At 42.5% G+C, this 25,935-nt stretch overlaps 1 protein-coding gene across 4 annotated transcripts in view; it reads right to left on the minus strand.

The window, feature by feature from the left end:
* Positions 1-6,034: 6,034 nt before the first annotated feature.
* LOC106603446 (dual specificity tyrosine-phosphorylation-regulated kinase 1A) overlaps positions 6,035-25,935 on the minus strand; it is a 48,625-nt gene continuing 28,724 nt past the window's right edge. For 2 of the 4 annotated variants that reach the window (XM_014197137.3, XM_014197136.3), the window contains exons 2-11: positions 20,767-20,963; positions 18,669-18,788; positions 18,148-18,336; positions 15,263-15,410; positions 13,784-14,070; positions 11,475-11,621; positions 10,943-11,083; positions 10,533-10,836; positions 10,087-10,211; positions 6,035-9,823 (exon numbers count right to left, since the gene is read on the minus strand). In XM_014197137.3, the coding sequence (XP_014052612.2) occupies positions 9,239-9,823; positions 10,087-10,211; positions 10,533-10,836; positions 10,943-11,083; positions 11,475-11,621; positions 13,784-14,070; positions 15,263-15,410; positions 18,148-18,336; positions 18,669-18,788; positions 20,767-20,886 (2,166 nt within the window). In that variant the 5' untranslated portion in view covers positions 20,887-20,963 and the 3' untranslated portion in view covers positions 6,035-9,238. The remainder of the gene's footprint in view (positions 9,824-10,086; positions 10,212-10,532; positions 10,837-10,942; positions 11,084-11,474; positions 11,622-13,783; positions 14,071-15,262; positions 15,411-18,147; positions 18,337-18,668; positions 18,789-20,766; positions 20,964-25,935) is intronic. The other 2 variants (XM_045717167.2, XM_014197139.3) reach the window with 1 other exon arrangement.

Here is a 25,935-nt window from a genome sequence, read left to right on the forward strand (position 1 = left end):
GCTCAATAACTTCATAGTACTTGCATCGAATTGCTTTATTATGCAAATGCTCAACTAATGAGCTAGTGGGACCAAGCAGCACTACAGTACATATTACAGCTTTGATTGAGACCCCAAAACATGTATTGTTAAGCCTTTTATCTACGATGAACTGGTCTTCTCTGCATTGTGTTGTGTGTAACAATAAGGTTATGCTCGGACAATAGAGAAGACTAGAGGTGCCGTAAATTTAAAGATCCTCCCCTTTTCTTCAATTTCAGCCTAAACTGACATACCCAAATCTAACTGCCTGTAGCTCATGCCCTGAAGCAAGGATAAGCATATTCTTGGTACCATTTGAAAGGAAATACTTTGAAGTTTGTGGAAATGTGAAAGGAATGTAGGAGAATATAACACAATAGGTCTGGTAAAAGATAATACAAAGAAAAAACAACCGTTCTTTTGTTTTTTTTGTAGCATCATCTTTGAACTGCAAGAGAAAGGCCATAATGTATTATTCCAGACCAGGTGCAATTTATATTTTGGCCACCAGATGGCAGCAGTGTATGATCAACATTTTAGACTGATCAAATGAACCATTGCATTTCTGTTCAAAATGTTAAATCAAGACTGCCCAAATGTTCCTAATTTGTTTATTAATAACTTCTCATGTTCAAAATTGCGCACTCTCCTCAAACAATAGCATGGTATTCTTTCACTGTAATAGTTACTGTAAATTGGACAGTGCAGTTAGATTAACAAGAATTTTGGCTTTCTGCCAATATCAAATATGTCTATGTCCTGGAAAATGTTCTTGTTACTTACAATCTCATGCTAATTGCATTAGCCTACGTTAGCTCAAACGTCCCGGGGAAGGAACACCGATCGCAAAGAAGTTAAGCGTGACTATGTGTGTATTTGCGTATGTGCATGTCTGTTCTCCAGCTAAGTGAATGATTTTCAAGATCATGACGGGGCCATGCATTCCTTGTGAAGCAGCATAACTCTTTACATGGAGATGTTAGGGATGTGGCTCTGAAATGCCAGTTTCAAATTGACTGTAGATATGTTTCTCCCTCATAGCGGGGACCCTTTCAACATCCACAAACTCAGTATCTTCAGCATCACATCAGCGTGTGTCAAAACGCCTCTGCACCATTTTGATTTAATATAGATCAGACTTGATTTTTCATAAAAACATGGGCCGGGAACGGGCTTGACAGTTAAGCAAAGCAATAAAGCGACGCACTTTGCCCCTGACAACAGTCAAGTCGGATGGCAGCTCATTGTTTCTGTTGCAAGCAGGGGTGGGGGGCAGGGGTGGGGTGGGGGGCCTACCTGGGGAAGTTTTCCATTTCCCAATGCTGAAACCAAAATGCTATCTGCGATCACACAATCGCACACACAAGCTCACAGCCGCACACAGATGCGCGCACGCCCACACACATTTCAGTCACAATCTGAGGTGAAAGTGAATGTAGCCTACTTTATGGCTGAATTTCAGGACCTTCAGAACGGGGGATTTTTATCAGATGTCCATTATATTACTCCGCATTACCCTCCTACTCATATAGATGAGTAGGAGGGTAATGCATCAATCAATCAAAATGTGCTGGTACAAAAACGTTTTCATTTTGGTTTCTCCATGGATTTGTATTCATTGCAGCGTAAGAAACAAAAGTAAGATTATAGTGATAAAAACCTGTCCTTTTCTATAGACCATCTCTGCCTTTCCCTAACATCTCCATGTAAAGAGTTATGCTGCTTCACAATGACTTGAATGAGCCCCAACAATCACTACTGTAGAACCCTCCCCACGCACACCTCTCATTATCATCAATACATGTCACTGTTTACTGCTGAATTTGGCACTATTATCCTATGAGAGTTTACCTTTCCTCTCATGTGAAATTCCAATGTCGTCTAGAGAATTAAACAGCAACCAATGTTGTAGAAAGTTTCCATGTTGGTCTTTTCTTTGGTTTGGCACTACTTCTTTGTCACTGACCACTCTACTCTCTGCCCCCCCAACCCAGCCCCATGCAGGTCCTCAGTGTGATAGCGCACGGGCAATGGATGGATGGAAAGCATGCTTTATATGAAAGCACAATCATTGTACAGAAACCCAAATGACTATAGTGACACATTTTTTAAATACATTTATACAGTATGTTTGAAAGAAATATGTGTTTGATTTGCCCCCAAAACAAGAGAACGCGTAAGTGGTATGAATCAGCGTACTTGTCATGGGGCTGTGTGTTAGGTGTTGTTAGTGGTTGACAAGCCATTAGACATATATGAGGAACATAAATATAGTTAATATGCATTAAACAAAAAACAAACAAGGAAATATAATTCTTGAAGAGCATTTCCATTTCACTGGTGATACAGTTAACTGCCAAAAATAAATGAGGGATACAAAGTACTGTATATTGTAAGCAGTTTCTTCCACACCGGTGTGGTTCCTGAGTTAATTAACATCCCATCATGTTTAGGATAAGGTATAAAAATTGTGTTTTAGGTTATTGTCCCGCTGAAAGGTGAATTCCTCTCCCAATGTCTGGTGGAAAGCAGACTGAACCAGGATTTTGCCTTTGCTTAGCGCCATTCCATTTCTTTTTTACCCTGAAAAACATCCCAGTCCTTAACGATTACAAGCATACCCATAAAATGATGAAGCCACCACTATCCTTGAAAATATGGAGAGTGGTACTCAGTAATGTGTTGTGTTTCATTTGCCCCAAACATAACACCTTGTATTCAGGACAAAAAGTTAATTGCTTTGCCATATTCTTTGCAGTATTATTTAGTGCCTTGTTACAAACAATTATTTTAATTCTGTACAGGCTTCCTTCTCTTTTCACTCTCATTTAGGTTAGTATTGTGGAGTAACTACAATGTTGATGATCCATCCTCAGTTTTCACCTATCACGTCTGTGGAACTTGTTCAGTTTATGTCTGTTGTTGAATCTTATGTTCATACAAATATTTACATGTTAAGTTTGCTGAAAATAAACCCAGTTGACAGTGAGAGGACGTTTCTTTTTTTATGTAGCCCAAGCCCTTTACTGCTACCTACAGTAGGCCATTATATAGCTAAGTGAATCAAATGTAATGTAACTTCCTATTAGCTATCTATCTTGATGTATCATTGTAACTTAAAAACACAAGCTTGAAATGCATTTGTAGATAACAGCCATGGAAGGGGGTGAAACAACTGCAGCTCCAGCTGTCAGTAAAGGGAGAGTGTAGGCTACTGGAAAGGGCAGGTCATTTTGTGGGAGGACAATATGAAAATATTCTCCAGTTCCAGTCCATAGTAAGGAAGACTATGTATTAGGACAGAGAGATAATAGCAACATAATATTCAGTTATATCTAATTTTAGTATAATGAAGCCTGTTTCTTTGTGTTTTTTTCTGTCCTCAGATAAGGAGAGCTGTGAAAGCCGGGACGCAGATCAAAATCGAATCTATATAGCCCTTCTTACATCAGCTGATATCTCAAAGTGCTGTACAGAAACCCAGCCTAAAACCCCAAACAGCAATCAATGCAGGTGTAGAAGCACAGTGGCTAGGAAAAACTCCATAGAAAGGCAAAAACCAAGGAAGAAACCTAGAGAGGAACCAGGCTATGAGGGGTGGCCAGTCCTCTTCTGGCTGTGCCGGGTGGAGATTATAACAGAACATGGCCAAGATGTTCAAATGTTCATAAATGACCAGCAAGGTCAAATAATAATAATCACAGTAGTTGTCAAGGGTGCAACAAGTCAGCACCTCAAGAGAAAATGTCAGTTGGCTTTTCATAGACGATCATTGAGAGTATCTCTACCACTCCTGCTGTCTCTAGAGAGTTGAAAACAGCAGGTCTGGGACAGGTAGCACGTCCGGTGAACAGGTCAGGGTTCCATAGCCGCAGGCAGAACAGTTGAAACTGGAGCAGCAGCACGGCCAGGTGGACTGGGGACAGCAAGGAGTCATCATGCCAGGTAGTCCTGAGGCATGGTCAGGACTACCTGACTACCTAGATGAAAAGGTTCCAATGAATGTCCCAAGAGCCTGCACACCCGGTACCTGGACTATGGTTGGCCAGATTAGTACTCTAAAAAATATATTTTAGTATAGTTAAAATGTTAATGTTCTGTTCACTTAATATAATTGAAAAGTATGTATTAAGGTGTCTAATATAATACACTTGTCAAAAACGAATGTAGACATTCATTTCCAAATGCCTTCAAAACTTTTTTACAATGGAGTGCCAAAATTGCTGCAGGTGGCTTCAAAACAACACCCGCTGTAAGTAATCTAGGGTTAATACATATTGGTTTGAGAAGGATGAATTACAAATGTCCCAATATTTACACTGTATACACAACCCCTTTCCTTCCCACACTTCACTATCTCAAGTTGCTAACACCTGGGCACACCTTTGATGGCCTCACAGGAACTTCGTCATTCCTCCTCAGACCTCACCCCTCACTTAGTCACATCTTAACCCTGCACAAGTCAAGCATCACCCCTTCTCCTCAACCCACCCCTAGTCAAGAATCAACCCTGCACTCGTCATTCCTCACACCTGCATTGGTCAGTAATCATCCTTGCTCTAGTCAAGCCTCATTTTGAATTCTCACCCTGCACCTTTTTTGCACAATGATGAACTTTTCCATTAGCCGAAAAACAGGCACATTTGACAACAAAAAAACGTGGTTATAAGTTTGGGAAAATGTAGCTAGCAATTATCTTCATAATTAGCTATGATTCAATTAATTTCAATGAAAATGTTGCTAGCTAATATGAATGTCATACATTGGAACTCCACTGGCGGCAAGTTAACTCAACCACTCCACTTCCCAGATCTGGGATAACCTATTACATTTTTCGAATTCTGATACATCACCATAGCTAAATAACATTGGTTGGTTTAAGCAATAAAGAGAACCATGCCCATTCCAAATTGAAAGCAAATTAATTGTCTATAACTCATTGATCCTGCTTTGTAACTAGACCTACCCCATCTATGTAGTTTGGGTGCTAGCTAGCCTGTCAATAAAGGAACACAGCTAGCTAGCAAGTTAAAGATGGGAAACCAGTGCCACTTCGTTTCTTGACGAAGCAGAGCTGGGAAGCATCGCAGTAAAATGTATTTCCATACATAATGTTGTTCTATCACGCGTGCAATGATGTCCCTAAGATATTGTATTGTTGAAATGAATTAAATCAGAAATGATCGCTAGCTGGTCAATAGAAAAGCTCATTGCGATTTAAAAATGTGCTTTAATGCAAGAGTGAGAACTGATGCACAGGTGAGTCAGAGGGGTGATACCTGAACAATGCAGGGGGGACGCTTGACGAGTGCAGGTTTGATACTTGACTAGGGGAAGGATGACACTTGACTAGTTGAAAAGTGAGGTCTGAGGAATGACAGTTCCTAACAAGTATTGTGTACTTCTAAACACCAATACAATCCTGCTGTCTGCCAATCAGTCCAACACCTCAGCCACTACACTAAATACATGGTCTCTGGTGTCAAACAAAGGAGGATGCCTCTTACAGTATATCAAACATCAAGAAAACAGCAACTGCAAAAAGTTTCAGATGTTGATTTCAAAAGGTATCTCACAGGTGTTACCTGGCATGTCACACCAAGGTCTTTTAGGCTCACTTTCTGCAGCGCCTGAACATTCGGTTTTACTTGGTTCTTCAGTGCCATTTTGACTACAAAATGAGAAACATTCCTGAAATTCCATGAGAGTAAAGGAACTGATCTATTGGCAAATGATTTGGACATTTTAAGAATGATGGAAATCCTTTCATAATAAAAGGACCAAGTGGGGAGGGTTAACATATTCAATGCCATTGTGTAAAAAGTTGAAGTATTGTGAAGATTGTGCTTTTCATTATCCTTACTGAAGCATAACATTGTCATGATGGGAACTAGACTAGTTAAAATACTTGGGTTGGCATTCTAGACATGTCTACTGTGATTAAATTCCAGTCGTTACCCATCTGAGAACCAAAGAAAGTGGCAGGGAAAAAGGAAACAAATAGCAGACTCAGTACAAGTTGATAATTTTTTTTTATCATACATAAGACCGCTTGAATATAATACAAAGGGCTTGTCCATTTTTTTCAATGTTTGCAACATTCTCATATACAGAGCAAGTATTGACTAGATCTTACAATCTGTGGACACAGGTATATCTTTTCCCATGCCGTTTAATCTTTACAATGCACGTCAGATGTCCTGTAACCAATCACTCAAAACCAGACGACTGGGGGACAGGAAGGCAAGGGTGGCAATAAAAAGCCTGTATTCCAATGAAACAGGGAGCAGAGCAGAAATGATATTGAACACTTGGGAGTAAAAGTTGGATGTTTGTTGACGATCATGGCTTTCACTCACACACACACACACACACACACACACACACACACACACACACACACACACACACACACACACACACATCAGTAGCCCGACTGCAAATGGCCCCACGGTGGAAGCTTATGCCAATTTTAATGCACCTAAAAATAGATCCTGTAATATATGTACATAATTGCTTATGTATTTATATATTAAAACACAGCTGTCATTCAGGTTTGTAGACACATCCACACACTATACCCTGTCTATAACATTTAAGGTATGAATATCTACTCTCCTGTTAATTTAAACCCTAAAAGTTTTGCATTTGTACTGGCATTGTCAACTACTTTGGCCTGGAAGCACGGTTACCCACTGACTAATATCACAGAACTTCCACTGCATGGTCTCCACATTGACTTAAATGTACTCAAAATACCATTAGGAAAAAAGTAGTGAGTTCTAAACTTCCTTTATTAAAAAAATACAAATATATACATAATAAATTCTATTTCAGCTATTAAAATGGGGTTGAAAAGTAAACACCTGAAGCCTGTGATGTCATGGACACCTTTCCTCTAGCTGTTGCCGCCCCCTTACATTTTTGCAACGCGTACAAAACTTAGGCCAGTACTCCTGTATCCTCAGGCATCACATGATGAGACTGGAGTATGACACTCCAGCAGGCAGGGCTCACTTCTCACACCATTAGTCCCTACTAGTTTCCTTTTGGATTCAACACCCATGGTGTGAGCTTCAGTCAAAAATTGATTTTACCTAAAAATGTGGATGTGTACAGTGCCTCTCTGCTAGCTAGGTCAAAAAAGGTTGCTTCTAAATTGAGGGGGGAAAACCATTTTAGCCACTGCCATGAAGACTGCCGAAAGTAGTTAAGGCAGCTTTATCCAGACAGGCACGTTTGAAACAGCCTCTGAATACATGGTCACAAATTGAAGGATTAATGCACTGTTCACATCTTCCCTCTCTCACTTTCAACTCATGAATACGAGGACTTGCCTCAACTAACAGCCACCATACTGATACTCCGGAACCCGCAGAGTAGCAACCAGCGTTGGCATTTATTGTCCCTCAAGTCCTTGAGAACAGAAAAAAGTTCTACCAATGAGATATTTGTTTTTGATTGTATTTTTTTGTCTTTTTAGAGAGAAAAAAACCTTACAACCAATTCTGTTGAAGATACAGCTAACAGTAAATGTACTGAGTTCAACAACAGTTCCAGTTTTGCTAAAGCAATAGATACAGCCATTTTTACTGACATTTAAAAAAGGTCTTGATACACCTTGTGTCAAAGTGCAGAACTGCTACATTATTGGTTACAGACATCTATGTGCTATAAAAACAGCTTTGGTACAATAAATTATCAAAAGGGAAAATAAATTCTTGTAAAATTCACAGCATAATTGTGAGGCAAAAAAGCAGTCACATAAAATTCAGCATGTTTTCATTTTGAAGATGAACAGAAGACATTTTTGCAGAAGCTCTGTTGGAGGAACCACATGCTGAAGAAACAAAGAAAAGCAAGTAAAAAGATGGAAGGGACACAGTCATAGCTAATTCCATCCATCTTGCAACAAAAATATTTCTGTGAACTTACAAGGCCCGGCAATCACTGGACCTCGCAAGTCACACGTTTTAGTTAAAGGCCTCAAATTACCATTCTCAAAACCCATTTTTTCCTACTTTTTCTTTGTTAAGAATTATGTTGTTTTTTTAATCCAAACTGCAAAAATAGAGGAAAGCTTTTTTCTCATTTAAACGATAATGTCCAGCTTCTTTCCCCACCCCCCCACCCTTAATTTCAGAGTCCAAAAAAACATAAGGCCAAAGAGTTATCTAAAAAAAACGGACACTGCCCGGACATCTGTACTGTAGGTTTGGGGTGGATCGGCCCTGGCCACTGCTCCTAAGTACATCTCTTCAGTGTGGCCTTTTTCCAGTCCAGGGGAGGGCCCACCTTTACTGGCCTGGGGCCTCCCAGCATGGCACTTTGCTGCACAGCTGTACATGGCTGGCCCCCAGCGCAGCGCATCCACATTCCTCTCAAAGAAAGCGTGACACAGACAAACCCAGCGAGATGGAAACTCCCTGCATAATGCTTCAATCCTCTGCCACTCTATAGACAGGTATACTACAAAGCAGGATCAATTAGTTAGCCAGCCAAATTGCCTAAATATTTGTAAATAACTTATTAAAATAAATATATAAGCTTGAAATGGAAATGGTCTAATGACAACAACCTGGTTGTTTATAAAAGTTAGCTAACTCATTGATCCTGCTTTGTAGTATACACTTCAGGTCTCACAGCTCACAGGTGGAATTGCACAACAGAACAGAAAAATTCAAATGAGAACATAAATCCAAAGAGAAAATTATTCTTGCCGAATATGGAAAAAAGTGCAAATGTGTGGATAGGAGTTGCTGGAAATGTTATGGTGCTGTAACAATTTCTTTACTAAATAGCCGTTAACAAATCATGTCTACGTCATTTTCTACCCACAGACTTCTAAGCGCTCAGCTGACAATAACAAGGAATAATGCAAACCATGCAGAGTCGAGTGAGAGTTGTATGTGAAATGAATGGATGTTTCAGTACTGTTGTGAAGTATGTTATGCAAGATCGTTTGCAGGAAAAATCTAATTCCCTGTGAACACTGAAAATGGTAGAGCGAAAAAAATCCCATTTGAAACCAAAGTGAAGAGAGAAACCCAAGGGTGGCATGGGGAGGAGTTGGAGAGATGGTGGGCTTTGCACTGTGGTAGAGGGTAAGTGATAATCTCCCCCTATAGTTTAAAGCAGCTTTTTGATTCTTTATGCACTTTTTTTGTTGAAATAAAAACCCACCACCTTCAAAAAAAAAAAAACATTCTCAGTTTAGTCACGAACTGGCGACAGAACTCTGCTGTACACAGACTCCTGCCATGGGCGACTCCTCCCGGTCTATGCCTTGTCTCATGCCCATGGGGTAGGTGGGGTGGCCCGCCATCCCAGTCTCTTGCCTGGGGTTGGAGAAGGCACCCAGTCCCATTCTGCCGTTCTGGCCAAAGTCCAAGGCTGCGTTGGCGGTGAGCGGGCGCAGCTGGTAAGCCTTGTTCCCCTGGGCCCCGGTGGAGGAGGAAGATGTGGAGGAGGAGGAGGAAGACAGGGAGGTCATAGACAGGTGGCCGTGCACCACCTCCACCGAGTTCTCTGTGGAGGCACTGTTGATAGGGGAGTGGTAGAGGCGGGGCCTGGGCCGCGCAGGCAGGCCCTGCTGTCCATGGGGGTGGTGGGGGTGATGGTGTCCGTGGTGATGGTGCTGGTGGGCAGAGGAGCTGTTGCCGGGGGCCAAGGGGTGGATGGCCTTGGGCGCCTGGGGAGGCACGTGAAAGGTGGTTTCCTGGACGGGGTGGGTCTCCACTGTCACTGTCTGCGCCCCTTTGCCACCAGCCCAGCCAACTGGGGGAGGGAACGGCTGCTTCGCCTGACACACAACAGCAACAGTCAGTAACTCAAATGACTGATTATAGGTTATTCAACTCTGTCTGAAGAGCGACACCTATGTTTAGCAAACCCAATACTTCCCCAAGCTGTGCCTAAGAGGGCTCATCCAGCTCAAATGGGAGTTAAGGTAAAGGTTGTCAACCTGGGTTATAGACTAAGTGACAATCTAGTGGGGGTCACTTGGCCAGGAGCAATAGTGTGTGTGTGTGTGTGTGTGTGTGTGTGTGTGTGTGAGAGACTTACCTGTGGGCAGAGATTTCCGCAGTCCATGGCCTGCACAGCAGCACTGAAGTGACCTCCGCTGTGCCGGTGCTGATGTGTTGGGTCCGAGCGCGCCCGCCCACTGGTGCTCGTGCCAGACGACCCTCCTGCAGAGCAGAAACCCAAACAGAAATCGGTTGACATTAAATTTATGTTGAACATTTGAGACAGTTCCAATCTCCCTTAAGGCTCTGCACTACCGTACCTGAGCTGTTCGTTAACAAATTTTTATCATTTCATCATGTCTAATCCGGTACTGAAAAAAATGTATTCCTTGGGAATCCCAGAGTGTGCGGGGCAAGAGCAAACAAAGTGAACACCCGGGGTTCCCCAGGATTGGACAGAGACATGGGTCTAAGGTCACGCTAATGCTTCAAAGTGAACCCCCAGTTCTCCATGCAGCTTTGCGGCTGCGTTGCTCTCCCTACCTGAGCTGGAGGAGGTGCTGGAGGTGGTTCCCGAGGACTGGGACTGCTCCAGCGCGGGGCTGGTGGACACGCTGCTGCTCGTGTTGGTCCCCTCATCCGCAGTCTTCTTGAAGAAGCTGTGTTGCAGGGCGTAGTAGGGCTGGATGCGGCTCTTGGGGTCGTAGTCCAGCATCCGAAGGATCAGATCCTTGAACTTCAAGTAGTCAGCGACAGCGTGGCCAGACTCGCCCGCCCGCCGCCCCCCAGGACCCCCCGCCTCCACACCCAGGATGCTGTGCAGCTTCCGCATGCCCGGCGGCTTATACTGCGCACACACAGAACAGAGACTGAGGATATATACACTCACTATTGCAGAGGACATTTATGACATCACAACAACATAATTGACAAAAGTGATTTGTTGAACTCACTCTTTTGCCATCTTTGGTCTTCTTTGCACCCCACGTGCTGTCCGATATCTTCTCAAAGAACTTCCTGGTCTTGGGCGCCTGGTCCAATATGTAATTGGGAGGGACACCCAGAACTTCCACTATTTTGTTAATTTGATCAATCTGAAAAATCAGAAGACCACAATTAAGAATGTCTTACCCTATTTGGCACTAACTGCGTATTAAATTGCCTGCACCTCAGTCAGTATAGGAAAAAGGACTGAGTTTAAGAGGCATGTGAAGGTCTTACATTACATTTATCAACAATACAACAACTAAACTAGGTGAAAAGTGAAGTCCTGTCTCCTAGTGAAACGTTCAAAGCTCTACAGCTCCCTCTGTTGGTTTTTATTAGGTTCTCACTCCCTACACTCATCTTGATGAAGACAAAAACTGAAAATCTTCCTCACATGAGCACAATGAAGCATCACAGCATCACATCACAATTAAGCATTATCTGACAAGTCATATCATCCTAAATAAAGACTACATCTTTTCATTCCATGAGTCCTACCTCATTGGCCCCACTGAAGAGGGGCTCTCCGGTGTGCATCTCCACCAGAATGCAGCCCAGGGACCACATGTCGATGGCCAGGTCGTACGGCATGCCCAGCAGTACCTCTGGGGAGCGGTAGAAGCGACTCTGGATGTACTGGTAGATCTGAGGGGAGAGAAAGAGGTCAAGGCTATTAGCACATGGCATTTTTGTTATCCTTTTCTAGCCATGTAATGTGCAACCCTTTCCACAAAAAACCAAATGAAAAACTTGTTTCGTATCTTTCTACATCATACTCTACCAAGCCATCTATCCAATAATAAATCAATCCATTAAATAAAGAATCCATAGTGGGTCACAAAAATATCAGATTCTCAGTTTTGGTGTAAGACGTTTGTAGCATAAAATTGACCATATTAACTTCCAGGAAAAACAACATCAGCGTCACATCCTCATTCACCTAGCCTCTGATAGTGATGGGGGGGAGGGGGGGGGGGATCGATAGTTACAAATCACAATTATAATCGATACTTTGAGTACAAGTATCCAACTATTTTTTGCTCAGTAGCTTTCGCTACCTATCAAAAACTCCAGTATGTTTCATCCTATAGCTTGTTCACCATCTTTTTAAATAGTGAGATTTTATTTTATCTGATGTCTGATAATAAAAAAAATGTTCTCATGCTCTCCCTCGTCTCTCTGCCGCAGACATACAGTGCATGCGGAAAGTACTCAGACCCCTTGACCTTTTCCACATTCTGTTACGTTACAGCCTTGTTCTAAAATGGATTAAATAAAAAAAATCCACATCAATCTACACACAATACCCCATGACAGAAATACCTTATTTACATAAGTATTCAGACCCTTTGCTATGAGACTCAAAATTGAGCTCAGGTGCATCCTGTTTCCATTGATCATCCTTGAGATGTTTCTACAACTTGATTGGAGTCCACCTGTGGTAAATTCAATTGATTGGACATGATTTGGAAAGGCACACACCTGTCTATATAAGGTCCCACAGTTGACAGTGCATCTCAGAGCAAAAACCAAGCCATGAGGTTGAAGGAATTGTCTGTAGAGCTCCGAGGTAGGATTGTGTCCAGGCACAGATCTGGGGAAAGGTACCAAAACATTTCTCCAGCATTTAAGGTCCCCAAGAACACAGAGGCCTCCATCATTCTTAAATGGAAGAAGTTTGGAACCACCAAGACTCTTCCTATAGCTGACAGCCCGGACAAACTGAGCAATCGGGGGAGAAGGGGATTGGTCAGGGAGGTGACCAAAACCTGATGGTCACTCTGACAGAACTCCAGAGTTCCTCTGTGGAGATGGGAGAACCTTCCAGAAAGACAACCATCTCTGTAGCACTCCACCAATCAGGTCTTTATGGTAAAGTGGCCAGACAGAAGCCACTCCTCAGTAAAATGCACATGACAGCCCGACTGGAGTTTGCCAAAAGGCACCGAAAGGACTCTGACCATGAGAAACAAGATTCTCTGGTCTGATGAAACCAAGATTAAACTCTTTGGCCTGAATGCCAAGCATCACAACTGGAGGAAACCTGGCACCATCCCTATTGGTGAAGCATGGTAGTGGCAGCATCATGCTGTGGGGATGTTGTTCAGGGGCAGGGAGACTAGTTAGGATCGAGGGAAAGATTAACAGAGCAAAGTAGAGAGATCCTTGATGAAAACCTGCTCCACAGCACTCAGGACCTCAGACTGGGGCGAAGGTTTACCTTCCAACAGGACAACGACCCTAAGCACACAGCCAAGACAACGCAGGAGTGGCTTCGGAGCAAGTCTCAATGTCCTTGAGTGGCCCAGCCAGAGCCTGGACTTGAACCCGATTGAACATCTCTGGAGAGGCCTGTAAATAGCCGTGCAGCGACGCTCCCCATCCAACCTGACAGAGCTTGAAAGGATCTGCAGAGACGAATGGGAGAAACTCCCCAAATACAGGTGTGCCAAGCTTGTAGCGTCATACTCAAGAAGACTTGAGAATGTAATTCGCTGCCAAAGGTGCTTCAAAGTACCGAGTAAAGGGTTTGAATACTTTAGTGAATGTGGTATCAATTTATTTTTTATAAAAGTGTAAACATTTCTAAAAAAAACGGTTTTTGCTTAGTCATTATGGGGTATTGTGTAAAAAATTATTTAATCCATCTTAGAATAAGGCTGTAATGTAACAAAATATAGGAAAAGTGAAGCGGTCTGAATACTTTTGGAACATCAAATCGCAATAGCTATAGAATAATGAGAATTGCAATACATATCTTATCGGCACCTAAGTATTGTGAGATCCCTGGCAATTCCCAGCCCTACCCTCTGTCCCAGCTGGCAGGAGCTGCCAAAGTCCACGATCTTGATGGCGCTCCTCTTGGGGTTGCACAGCAGGATGTTCTCGGGCTTCAGGTCACAGTGGATGATGCTGAGCTCAGGCGTGGCCAGGAACAACAGTGCTGTGCACATTTGCTGGGCAAACTTGCGTGTGAGGTTGAGTGAGACACCACGGAAGTTTGTGTTCCGCAGCAGGTCGTATAGGTTGTAGGAGAGCATCTCAAACACCAAGCACAGGTGGCTCCGGAACATGAAGTGGCGCTTAAGGTGAACTGGAGAGAGAGGAGGAACAAAAAAAGACTAATGAGCATTTGTTTCGAGTTAGGTTGATACACTAGTGATGTTAACGCATTGGATACACGTTATTGACTTGCGCATGTTAATGGACTGGTTTCCTGGACAGATTAAGCCTCATCCTGGAGTAAAAAGCCTTTTCAATTGAGGTTCTCCAAAATATTTACATATTAGTCATTTAGCAGACGCTTATCCAGAGCGACTTACACATTTTAATACTTTTTTCGTACTGGTCCCCCGTGGGAATCGAACCCAGAACCCTGGCACTGCAAGCCATGCTCTACCAACTTAGACACATCGGGGCGGTCCTGTGTAGCTAGCAGGTAGATGGCGCACTTCCATCAAGATGTTTTGGGGTCTTTCTGGTATTACTATAGTAAAGACTCCATCACAAAGTTGAACAGAGGTCAGAGGTCGTATGTATATATGTGTGTGTGCGCGTATATATATATCAATAACAAAATACAGAGGCGTACAGAGGCCTATTATCAGCAACCATCACTCCTGTGTTCCAATGGCACGGTGTGTTAGCTAATCCAAGTTTATCATTTTAAAAAGGCTAATTGATCATTAGAAAACCAGGTAGAAAACTCTTGGCAATTTCTCGCATGGAATAGGCTTCACTAAACAGAACAAGAATAGACTGACGAGTTTCAGAAGAAAGTGCTTTGTTTCTGGCCATTTTGAGCCTGTAATTTAATCCACAAATGCTGATGTTCCAGATACTCAACTAGTCTAAAGAAGGCCAGTTTTATTGCTACTTTAATCAGAACAACAGTTTTCAGCTGTGCTAACAATTACATAAGGGTTTTCTAACGATCAATTAGCCTTTTAAAATGATAAACTTGGATTAGCTAACACTGTGCCATTGGAAAACAGGAGTGACGGTTGCTGATAATGGGCCTCTGTACGCCTATGTAGACATTCCATAAACAAATCTGCCGTTTCCAGCTACAATAGTCATTTACAAAATTAACAATGTATTTCTGATCAATTTGATGTTTTAAATGGACAAAAAAAGTGCTTTTCTTTCAAAAACAAGGACATTTCTAAGTGACCCCAAACTTTTGAACGGTAGTGTATGAGTGAGTGAGTGAGTGAGTGAGTGAGTGAGTGAGTGAGTGAGTGAGTGAGTGAGGTGTATAGGGAAAAAGGAGAATCTGGCTGTACCTATGTAGTACTTCATCTCCGTGTCATGTTTGTTCATGAGCTCGAGGAGCCGCACTTCAATCTGGGCTTGATTAAGAAAAGCCTTCTTGTTCTTGATGATCTTAATTGCCACCCACTCCTGCTCTGCACGGTCATATGCCTTTACAACCTGGAGAGAGGCAAGGCCAAACACAAACCATGTAAAAACAATGAGCCAGGCAGGAACACATGCACTAAACAGGGGGGGTGAGGCTCTGATTTATTACAGCCTCTTCAGTCACACGCGCACACACACACTCTACTGCGCACGCTCTCTGCTCTCCTGCGCGCGCAGCACACACTTCCGCGCACACACACACACACACACACACACACACACTTCCGCACAGTGAGCTGAGATAAGGTGGGGCTTTACCTAGCAGAGACTTGTAGATGACCTGGAGCCAAGTGGGTTTGGCGATGAATATGAAGCGTGGGCCAGCCAACGAGAGCATACAGGTCGCAGTGGTGGGTAGTATATGGGGCTTTGGTGACAAAACGGATGGCACTGTGAAAGACTGCATCCAATTTGCTGAGTAGAGTGTTGGAGGCTATTTTATAAATGACATTGCCGAAGTCAAGAATCGGTAGGATAGTCAGTTTTACGAGGGTATGTTTGGCAGCAGTGGCTGAGGTGCACCCATGACCAGCTTGGAAACCTGATTGCATATTGGAGAAGGTACGGTGGGATTCGAAATGGTCGGTGAGCTGTTTGTTAACTTGGCTTTTGAAGACCTTAGAAAGGCAGGGTAGGATAGATATAGGTTTGTAACACAGTTTGGGTCTAGAGTGTCTCCCCCTTTGAAGAGGGGGATGACCGCGGCAGCTATCCAATCTTTGGGGCTCTCAGACGATACGAAAGAGAGGTTGAACAGTCTAGTAATAGGGGATGCAGCAATTGCGGCAGATAATTTTAGAAAGAGAGGGTCCAAATTGTCTAGCCCAGCTGATTTGTAGGGGTCCAGATTTTACAACTCTTTCAGAACATCAGCTATCTGGATTTGGGTGAAGGAGAAATGGGGAAGATTTGGGCAAGTTGCTGTGGGGGGGTGCAGGACTGTTGACCGGGGTAGGGGCTAACGTAGGCTAATGTGATTAGCATGAGGTTGTAAGAGAAAGGAAAGGAAACACTGAAGTTTGTGGAAATGAATGTAGGAGAATATAACACATTAGATCTGGTAAAAGATAATACAAAGAAAAAAACAACCTTTTATGTACCATCATTTTTGAAATGCAAGAGAAAGAGCATAATTAATTATTCTAGCCCAGGCGCAATTTAGACTTTGGCCACTAGATGGCAGACATATGTGCAACGTTTTAGAGTGATCCAGTGAAATCTTGCATATCTATTCATAATGTTGTATCAAGACTGCCAAAATGTGCAAATTGGTTTATTCATACATTTTCAAGTTCATAATTGTGCACTCTCCTCAAACAATAGCATGGTATTTATTCACTCTAATAGCTAGTGTAAATTGGACAATGCCGTTAGATTAACAAGAATTTACACTTTCTGCCCATATCAGACATGTCTATATTTTTTTTTCTTACAACCTTATGCTAATCGCATTAGCCTACGTTAGCTCAACAGTCGTGGACGGGACACCGATCCTAAAGAAGTTTTAATGTTGAGCGTGCATGCCTGAGCACGCATAGAAGTACCCGGCCTGCTTCTCACAAATATCAAAATGTAGGAAAGCGCCCAGCTTGGCTTCTCAGTAATTTTTCTTCACCTCACACAGCAAGTCAATAAAGTGTGTGTATGTATGTATGTATGTATGTATGTATGTATGTATGTATGTATGTATGTATATGTATATATGTATATATATGTGTATATATATATATATACTATAGCATATCTGTCCCATTCATACTTTCCTTGTCAATTCCTTAGCTTATAGGCTTTCTAAAAGTAGGCTAAGGTAGGCCTTGTTTTTTAAAATGTTTTAAGGAAAGGATATTTGCTTGTCTGACATACGCTGCTGGCTTTGATTGACAGGTGCCTTTACTTGGTGAGTGAGTACGCTGATTCTCTATATGCATATGTTCATGCAGAAAGTTTTCTAAAGTAGCCTGTCTGGACTACATCTGTTTAATAAGAATCAAACGCTTGTAAAAGACCTATAGTCAGTAGCTTCGGCTACATTATTTCTCATTACGGCTTCCTCTCTTTGAAGAACATATGCCAATGCCATTGAATGACTGCAGCAGCAGGGTTTGTGGCAGTATGTGAATATTTTGGGGAAAGTGGGAGAAAACCCATCGGACTTTGTTTGAATGGTTTAGTGCGTCAAAATAGGATCTGTATTTAATTGTTTTTATATGCAGAAAAGCCAACAGACAAGAACAAGGTAGGCATACATTTTATTTTGACTCCATTAATGTGTCAACATGAACATGTGACAGATCCTCTTTAACCTGGCACTTACATTTATCTATTTATTAATATGTATAACTAATAGCCTGATTAATAATAATGAAAATGGCATGATAATAACGAAGTGTAATGGCTCGTTTCAAATAGGTTTCATTAAGAAGCATGTCCATGTAAATAAGTAGACAAACAGAATTGTGACCTAACCCCCAGAACGGTTACGTCGGTGACCGTGTACATTGGCCTGGCCAATTACCGTAACCTCAAATTCCAAGATCTTCACTGCCCTATCAGCGATTCCGCCACAATGTGTGAGCCTCTGGTTAAATGCTCATGTATCATTTTTGAAACATACATGTCAGGTCAATCTTAAGGACCATGTCTAGCCCTTTAAAGGCCCGGTGGTGGTTGAAACAATACCAGATGAGCTTCTGCAAAAAGGTAACTGCTCCCCTGGTGGTTGACAATACATGTATGGCATGTGACTCACTTGTCCAAACGAGCCTTTGCCTATCAAGGAGTCGATCTCGTAGCGGTCCATCCATTTCTCCCCGTTTTTGACGATGTAGTCGTAGTTGTCATCATCATAGCCGTCGTTGAAGACCTTCCTCTCTTTCTTGTGACTGGAGTCGTCGCCCTGGCCCTGTTGGTGTCTCCGCTTCTTTTTTGCATAGTATACCTGCCGACAAAATGGTGTTGTTACTAGATTACCCATCAGGTAGGTGGCACGCAGAGCCTGGGAGGTGGTTGCTAAAAGGTAGGCCCTAACCACCACTATGCAGTACAAGCTGAGATTGCATGGGATGTTGTCACTATTCGATTCCAATCTTCAAGTGATCAGTGCAGGCCTGATTTTATCTTATTCAGGCTTAACAGATGTTTTATTTACAAAAATTTGAATTTGAGTAGGGATCAATCCTTCCGTGTATGTGTGTGCGAGCCCTGGCCTTGAGCGACCAGAGTTCCAGGTACAGGTGGAGTGTGTGGCGTAGGGAGAGTGGTGGAACTTACCTCGTTGATGCATTTGTAGGTTTTGATCAGGTCAATAGAGAGCTTCCTCAGGGGTGACGAGGACGGGTCACGAAAGCACTGGGGCATGCGCCTCTGTAACATGACAACATCAGGGGTCACCTTAAAACACAGACGCACCAAACACAGAGAACATCACCGTTTCAGAAACACACACTCACCTGCATCTGTTGTTTATGTGGCAAAGGTTGCTATGCATGACATTATTTAAAAGGACAGAACAGTGTCCCACAGGGATCGATTATTGGTTTGGTTCTTTTTACTATTAACATTAACAAAATTGGTTTATAAAAAATTAAATGCACTTGTATGCAGATGACACTGTGGTGTATGCCATTACCCCCACAGCTGACCAGGCTCTGTATTTCCCTGCAGAAAGCCTTTCTTGAACTGAAATGGGTACTTAATGCAGGTAAAAACCAAGTATAGGATATTTTTCCAAATCAGGTAAAAATGTATCTGATGCATACGTACTTTGGATGGTGCCCTTATTGATTGTGTCGCCACTTGTAAATATCTGGGCATCTGGATTGAGAAAAAGCTATCTTTCAAAAAGAATGTTGATGAGGTAGTTTAGAAACAGGTCCGGTCTTCCGTTAAAGAGAAGGGAAAAAAATTGCCCTGTAGCACTCACTTCTGTCATCATGAAGTGCTTTGAGAGGCTAGTTAAGGATCATATCACCTCTACCTTACCAGACACCCTAGACCCACTACAATTTGCATAATGCCCTAACAGATCCACAGATCATGCGATCTCCATTGCACTGCACACTGCCCTATCCTGTCTGGACAAGAGGAATACCTACGTAAGAATGCTGCTCAGCCTTCAACACCATAGCGCCCGCCAAGCTCATCAATAAACTTGGGTCTGAACCCCGCCCTTTGCAACTGGGTCTTGGACTTCCTGACGGACCGAACCCTGGCGGTGAAGTTAAGCTACAACACTTGTGCTACACTGATCCTCAACACGGGGGGCCCCACATGGGTGCCTGCTCAGCCCCCTCCTGTACTCCCATGACTTTGTGGCCACGCACGTCTCCAACTAAATCAACAGTGGTAGGACTCCAACAACGAAACAGGCTACAGGTTGAGGTGAGGGCCCTGGCGAAGTGGTGCCAGGAAAATAAACTCTCCCTCAACAAAACGAAGGAGCTAATCGTGGACTTCAGAAGAAAGCAGAGGGAGCACACCCCCATCCACATCAACGAGACGGATGGGGGAAACTGGAACTAGGAACACATGGGAAACTGTAGAGCGTGAAAAACCCAGCAGTGTTGCAGTTCTTGACACAAACCTGTGCACCTGGCACCTACCACCATACCCTGCTCAAAAGGCACACATCTTTTGTCTTGCCCATTCATCCTCTGAATGGCACATATATGGGTCCCAAGGCTTACAATTCCTTCTTTAACCCGTCTCCTCCCCTTCATCTACACTGATTGAAGTGACAATAGTGGATCAAAACTGTCACCTGGATTCACCTGGTCAGTCTAAGTCATGGAAAGAGCAGGTGTTATTAATGTTTTATACACTGTGTTCATATACATTTATATTCCATACTCGGACATTGCTCGTTCTAATATTTCTATATTTCTTCCTTTGTGTGTATTGTTTTATATTGTCAGGTATTACGGCACTGACTCTCTGCTTAAATAAAGGAGAATTTGATGAGGGCCTGATATCAGAAACACACATGGGCAGCAGCCGCTGAAGTCATGGGCGTGTTTGACAGCACCCTGCAGATTATTTTGGTAATAGCCATGACTGTCGTCAGTAATAAAATCAAGTGAGAAATCACCCTGTTTATTATTAGTCCACTGTCCTGGACACGCAGGCTGTAATGTTGCCTGTACAGTAAGAATAACCCGTGTTCACGGCGGGTCAGGATATATTTTACTAGGAAAGGCGGACAGCAAGCAGTGTTGTGTAAAGGAAGCCACAGGCCGCACGGCTTGGGGTTAGCACCACTTTGTGTGGGAGTGTGTTTTGGTGTATGCGTAAGGTTGTGTGTGTGTGTGTATTTATAGCAATGCATGTATGAGTGTACTGTATATTGTGTGTGTAGCTGCACCTAGTGTACCTGGCTGGCAATAGACTGCTGCGCCTGCTCGCTGTGGGGCAGAGCCGGCACAGACGGGTCAGTAGTCTGTTGGCGCTGCTCACTGTACTGCTGGTGCGAATGGGGAATGGGAGCAGCCATCAGAAGCCCAGAAGCGTGGAACGAAAACACGGGAGCAAGCTGGACAGATGAAGGTTTGCATGCTGAAGTCTCTTCTCCTGAAAAAGAGGGACATGTTAGTTTCTGATCGACACACATTCAATAGATTGTCACAAGGCCCCATTCTCAGTGTGAACCCTTGCTACTGTGTTCCTTTACATAAATGATACAACTTAAATTATGTAATTGTGGTTTGAATAAATCACTGCGTCTGTATATCAGAGCAAGTCTTCAAATAATGATTGCATCAGTGATTATTCCATATACCATCAATCACTTCCCATTTAGCTGTAGCAATTTTGGAAGACTGCATCCTACACATGACCCAAAATGTATACACAAAAACAAGCACCAATGACCTTTGCGACAAGAAAAAAAAGCTACAAAAAGAACCATGGCAGGGAGATTTGATGTCTGTACACTACTAGAATATTTCATCACATCCCCGCATGATGCCAGAACTAAAAAAGCATGGCGCCAGATTTGAAGTTAATAATTGATTAGGAAAACTATTACAAAAGACCCAAAGCAATAGCTTCAACATTATTAATTGGGCAGAATAGAAGCACAACGATGTCAAAGGAAAGCATGCCGTGCAATAAACTGAGACATGGGCTATGAAAATCAGTTGGAAAAGTTATTTAACCCCTCAAATAGCCTTCCATCATATTCTCAGAAATGTGCAGTATAACTCAAATGTTAGATTTTCCCCAAATGATTAAAATAGATTTGTTTATAACAAACACTTTTGCTTAGCATCGTAGGCCTAATGTAACTCAACTACAGAATCTGATGATTAAAGAAAAGCAGAAGAAAAGTGCTCCAGGGGGAAAAAGTACCAATGCATGACCCTCGGCTGGACTCATGGCCTATGAGACCTATGAAGGAAACTTCATATTCCAGGGAATATTCTAATGTGGTGTGCTCAGCAATAGTTAAGCAATAACGAATGAGAACCCAGGAATTATTGTGTGAATAACTATGGGCTGTTTGAGGGCCTTATTGCTTCTATAAAACAGTTGCCAACACATTACAAATGTTATTATACTGAGTAAATGAATTGTATCCTACCACCATACAATATAGCACGGGAAAAAGCCAGTTGTTAGTTCTGAGATTCTGAAGTTGCTAGCAAAACGGGCTGGTCATTCATTCTATTTGCAATGGTTGCTATGCTAAAATCATTGGCATGTAGCTATGCAGGCTAGCTTCACAACATGACCAAAAGTATGTAGAGACCTGCTCGTCGAAAAACTCATTCCAAAATCATGGGCATTAATATGGAGTTGGTCCCACCATTGCTACTATAACAGCCTCCACTCCTCTGGGAAGGCTTTCCACTAGATGTTAGAACATTGCTGCAGGGACTTGCTTCCATTCAGACACAAGAGCATTAGTGAGGTCAGGCACTGATGTTGGGCAATTAGGTCTGGCTCACAGTCGGCGTTGCAATTTATCCCAAAGGTGTTTCATGTAGTTTAGGTCAGGGCTCTGTGAAGGCTAGTCAAGTTATTCCACACCGATATCAACAAACCATTTCCGTATGGACCTCGCTTTGTGCATGGGGGTATTGTCATGCGGAAACAGGAAAGGGCCTTCCTCAAACTGTTACCACAACTTTGGAAGCACAGAATTGTTGTGGTAACAGTTTGAGGTGGGACCAACTCCATATTAATGCCCATGATTTTGGAATGAGTTTTTCGACGAGCAGGTGTCTACATACTTTTGGTCATGTTGTGAAGCTAGCCTGCATAGCTACATTATTACTCCTCCACTAAACTTTACAGTTGGCACTATGCATTGGGGCAGGTAGCGGTCTCCTGGCATCCACCACACCCAGATTGGTCCATCGGACTGCCAGATGGTGAAGCATGATTCATCACTCCAGGGAGAAAACGTTTCCACTGCTCCAGAGTCCAATGGCGTTAAGCTTTACGTCACTCCAGCCGATGCTTGGCATTGCGCGTGGTGATCTTATGCTTCTGTGTGGCTGTTCATCCATGGAAACCCATTTCATGAAGCTCACAACGAACAGTTCTTGGGCTGATGTTGCTTCCAGAAGCAGTTTGGAACTCGGTAGTGAGTGTTGCAACCGAGGATAGACAATATTTACGCGAAAGGCGATTCAGGGGTATCATTCTGTGAGCTTGTGTGGCCTACCACTTTGCGGCTGAGCCGTTGTTGCTCCTAGACATATCCACTTCACAATAACAGCACTTACAGTTGACCGAGGCAGCTCTAGAAGGGCAGAAATTTAACGAACTGACTTGTTGGAAAGGTGGCATCCTATGACGGTGCCACAGTGTGGCTAAAATAGCCAAATCCACAAATTTGAAGGGGTGTCCACATTCTTTTGTATATATAGTGTACTTATCCTTTGCTAGCAAGCCAACTAAAGTGAACACAATCACATCAAGCAGTTAAAATGACAGCAAACTGTGCACTTTCATTTGTTTAACCTTTGTTTATACTGCCATTTCTTTGGATATATACACACGATAATGATCTTGATAAATGAATTCGCTTGGCTCAGAGACGCTGTCAGTCTCGTCCATATGCACTTTGGGCTGTGGGACATTAACAGTTCTATTAGATTTGATCAACAGGCATTTACAGGAAAATGTGGGGATTGTGGTGCTATAACTCCCCGCTATCAACCAATTAGCATCCAGGATGCAAACAACCTGTTTTATAATCCAAGATAGCTTTTGAAATGAAATCTTAACATACCCAGACACCACACAAATTACAAAATCACAATCAATGGCCCCTAGTTGCTTTGTAAAGATGAACTGTGACGTTCTTTGTCCTTTTGCACAGAGAGTTGCTCCTTGGCCAGTGGCATGCAGGGTGAAATCAGATCACAAAAAAGCAGCAGCACCTGTCAGCGTCTAAAGTGTCCTACAGCGCAGCGTGACTCGGAGTCTGCTCGCCCTCAGATCAGGTTTCATCCCAAACAGTACAAACCCAGAGGACACAGCCCACACAGTCATGCTTTTGTCACACGGTTGCTCTCAATAACATTCCGGATGGTCTCTCAATTAGCTGGCGAGATTTGCCAGTAAAAGTAAACGGAATAATCAGCAGTCAGTTACACCGCAAAATAAAACATTATAAGGCACATGTAGAGAGTTCTGTGCATGAAGCTCATGTTTTTGTCAGGGTAACTAAAGGGGCCGAGGTATCTTTGATCATGCTTGGTGAAATCAAAAGACGAGGGATGAGGGGGGCTGTGGAGGCTCTCATTGAGTGTACCCTCTCAGTCTGGGTCGTCTGCTGGCAAGTGACTCAGCATCATGATGGGAGCATCAGCCAAAGTCAGGCCTACCTACCTCCCTACCTTTAACCTACCATTCCACCACCTCACACTGAGAAACCACTGCGTCATCGCACACACAACTCATTCTCAAATACTGCTCTGGCAGCATAGCCGAGAGAGAGAGACAAGCGAACACAATGCTATATTCCCTTAAATCCCTGGGTAACGTCATCTTTCAACACATCACTCTGGATTATATTCTTCTAATCCCTGCTGCTGCAATTACTATTCAGTTTCCCCATTGCTGTAGTGAAGGAAATTAAAGCACTGCAAAAAAACTCAAAATGATAGACTCAAGCAACGTTTTAAAAAGCAGATTTAACAGTCATGCTTTTATCAAGTAGGCAATATGCAACAGTGGCATTTTCTACAAAAACAGACAGCTAGCATTTATGCTAATTGTTAGCATTTTTGTATTCAAGAGAATGCATGCCTACTAATATGCACAGATGGTCATGATAAGGTTAAAATCCTTATCACAGCCCCATCCTTGTAATATCCCAAAAATATTTCACTTTGTGTGTGACATGGACAGGCACAATGCACGAAAACGCTGTAATACCTACAAAACTGCCAGTGGAATCTCTCAAAATTATAGATATTACGTAGCCTAAACAGCACAAGGTAATCACGAACTTCAGTAATCCAAACAAATTTTTACTAACTGCTGAATATGCACATAAAATCTGTTTGATCAATCAACAGCCTGAGAGTGATTTTGAAAAATGTAAATATTACATTAGTGAAATGTTTTACCATTTATTCCAGAAGCTAACCAAGATTGAGGGTCCACAATACATGGAGGGTCTGGCACAATATGGTATGCCAGATGAATGCTGGGCCCTCATACCATCACGGTCACCTAATCACCCCCAGTTTACAATTGGCTCAAATCATCCCCCCTCCTCTCCCCTGTAACTATTCCCCAGGTCGATGATGTAAAAGACAATGTCTTCTCAGTCAACTTATTTGGTAAAATAAGGGTTAAAAAATAAAATAATAATTAAACAAATGATTTGGCTGTTAGTTTAAGATCTATAGATTTTTTTTTACAAATCTCTAACATCTAAAAACACTTTAGTGATTAGTCTTCAATAACTAATTAGGCTAGCCAAAAGGAAAAAAATATATCCCATAGCAAGTTGTCCATCTTCTAACATTTCAATATTCACAGTGGTTCCCCTATATGCATTTAGCAGCATTTAAAAATCATGGCCGCCACTGACTAAGGACCATAGCTTTAAACAATCTTGAAGTGAAGTAGAAATACATTACACACAAATCACAGCAATACTTTTTTTTTTATATGATCAAAAGGCACCTAAAAATATATAACCAATTGGTGCTTTTGACTAAGCACACTTGATCAACTGTCTACTAAAATCATTCACACATAGTATAAATCTAATGTCTGATCACATGTAAATACATGTATAATTTAAAAAAAGGCATGTACACGTGCATCTGGCAATCAAAAATGACAACTTGTGTAAATTATCAACACACCAAAAAATCCCACTTGCAGATTATCTATGGTCGTATTTACACAACATTTTCTAAACGGGCAATTCCTAATGGCATTATTTTAAAACGGGATAAGGTGAATAAGTAGTAGTAGCTATAATAGACATTCCAGTTGCATCAGTTGTTTTACTTGACTGATTCAACCGAGCAGTGAAAACAAGGCTATAGCCCTGTAATCAAATCTTCTC

The sequence above is a fragment of the Salmo salar genome, chromosome 04, assembly GCF_965601325.2.
Source record: "Salmo salar chromosome 04, fSalSal1, whole genome shotgun sequence".
NCBI classification, from domain to species: Eukaryota; Metazoa; Chordata; class Actinopteri; order Salmoniformes; family Salmonidae; genus Salmo; species Salmo salar.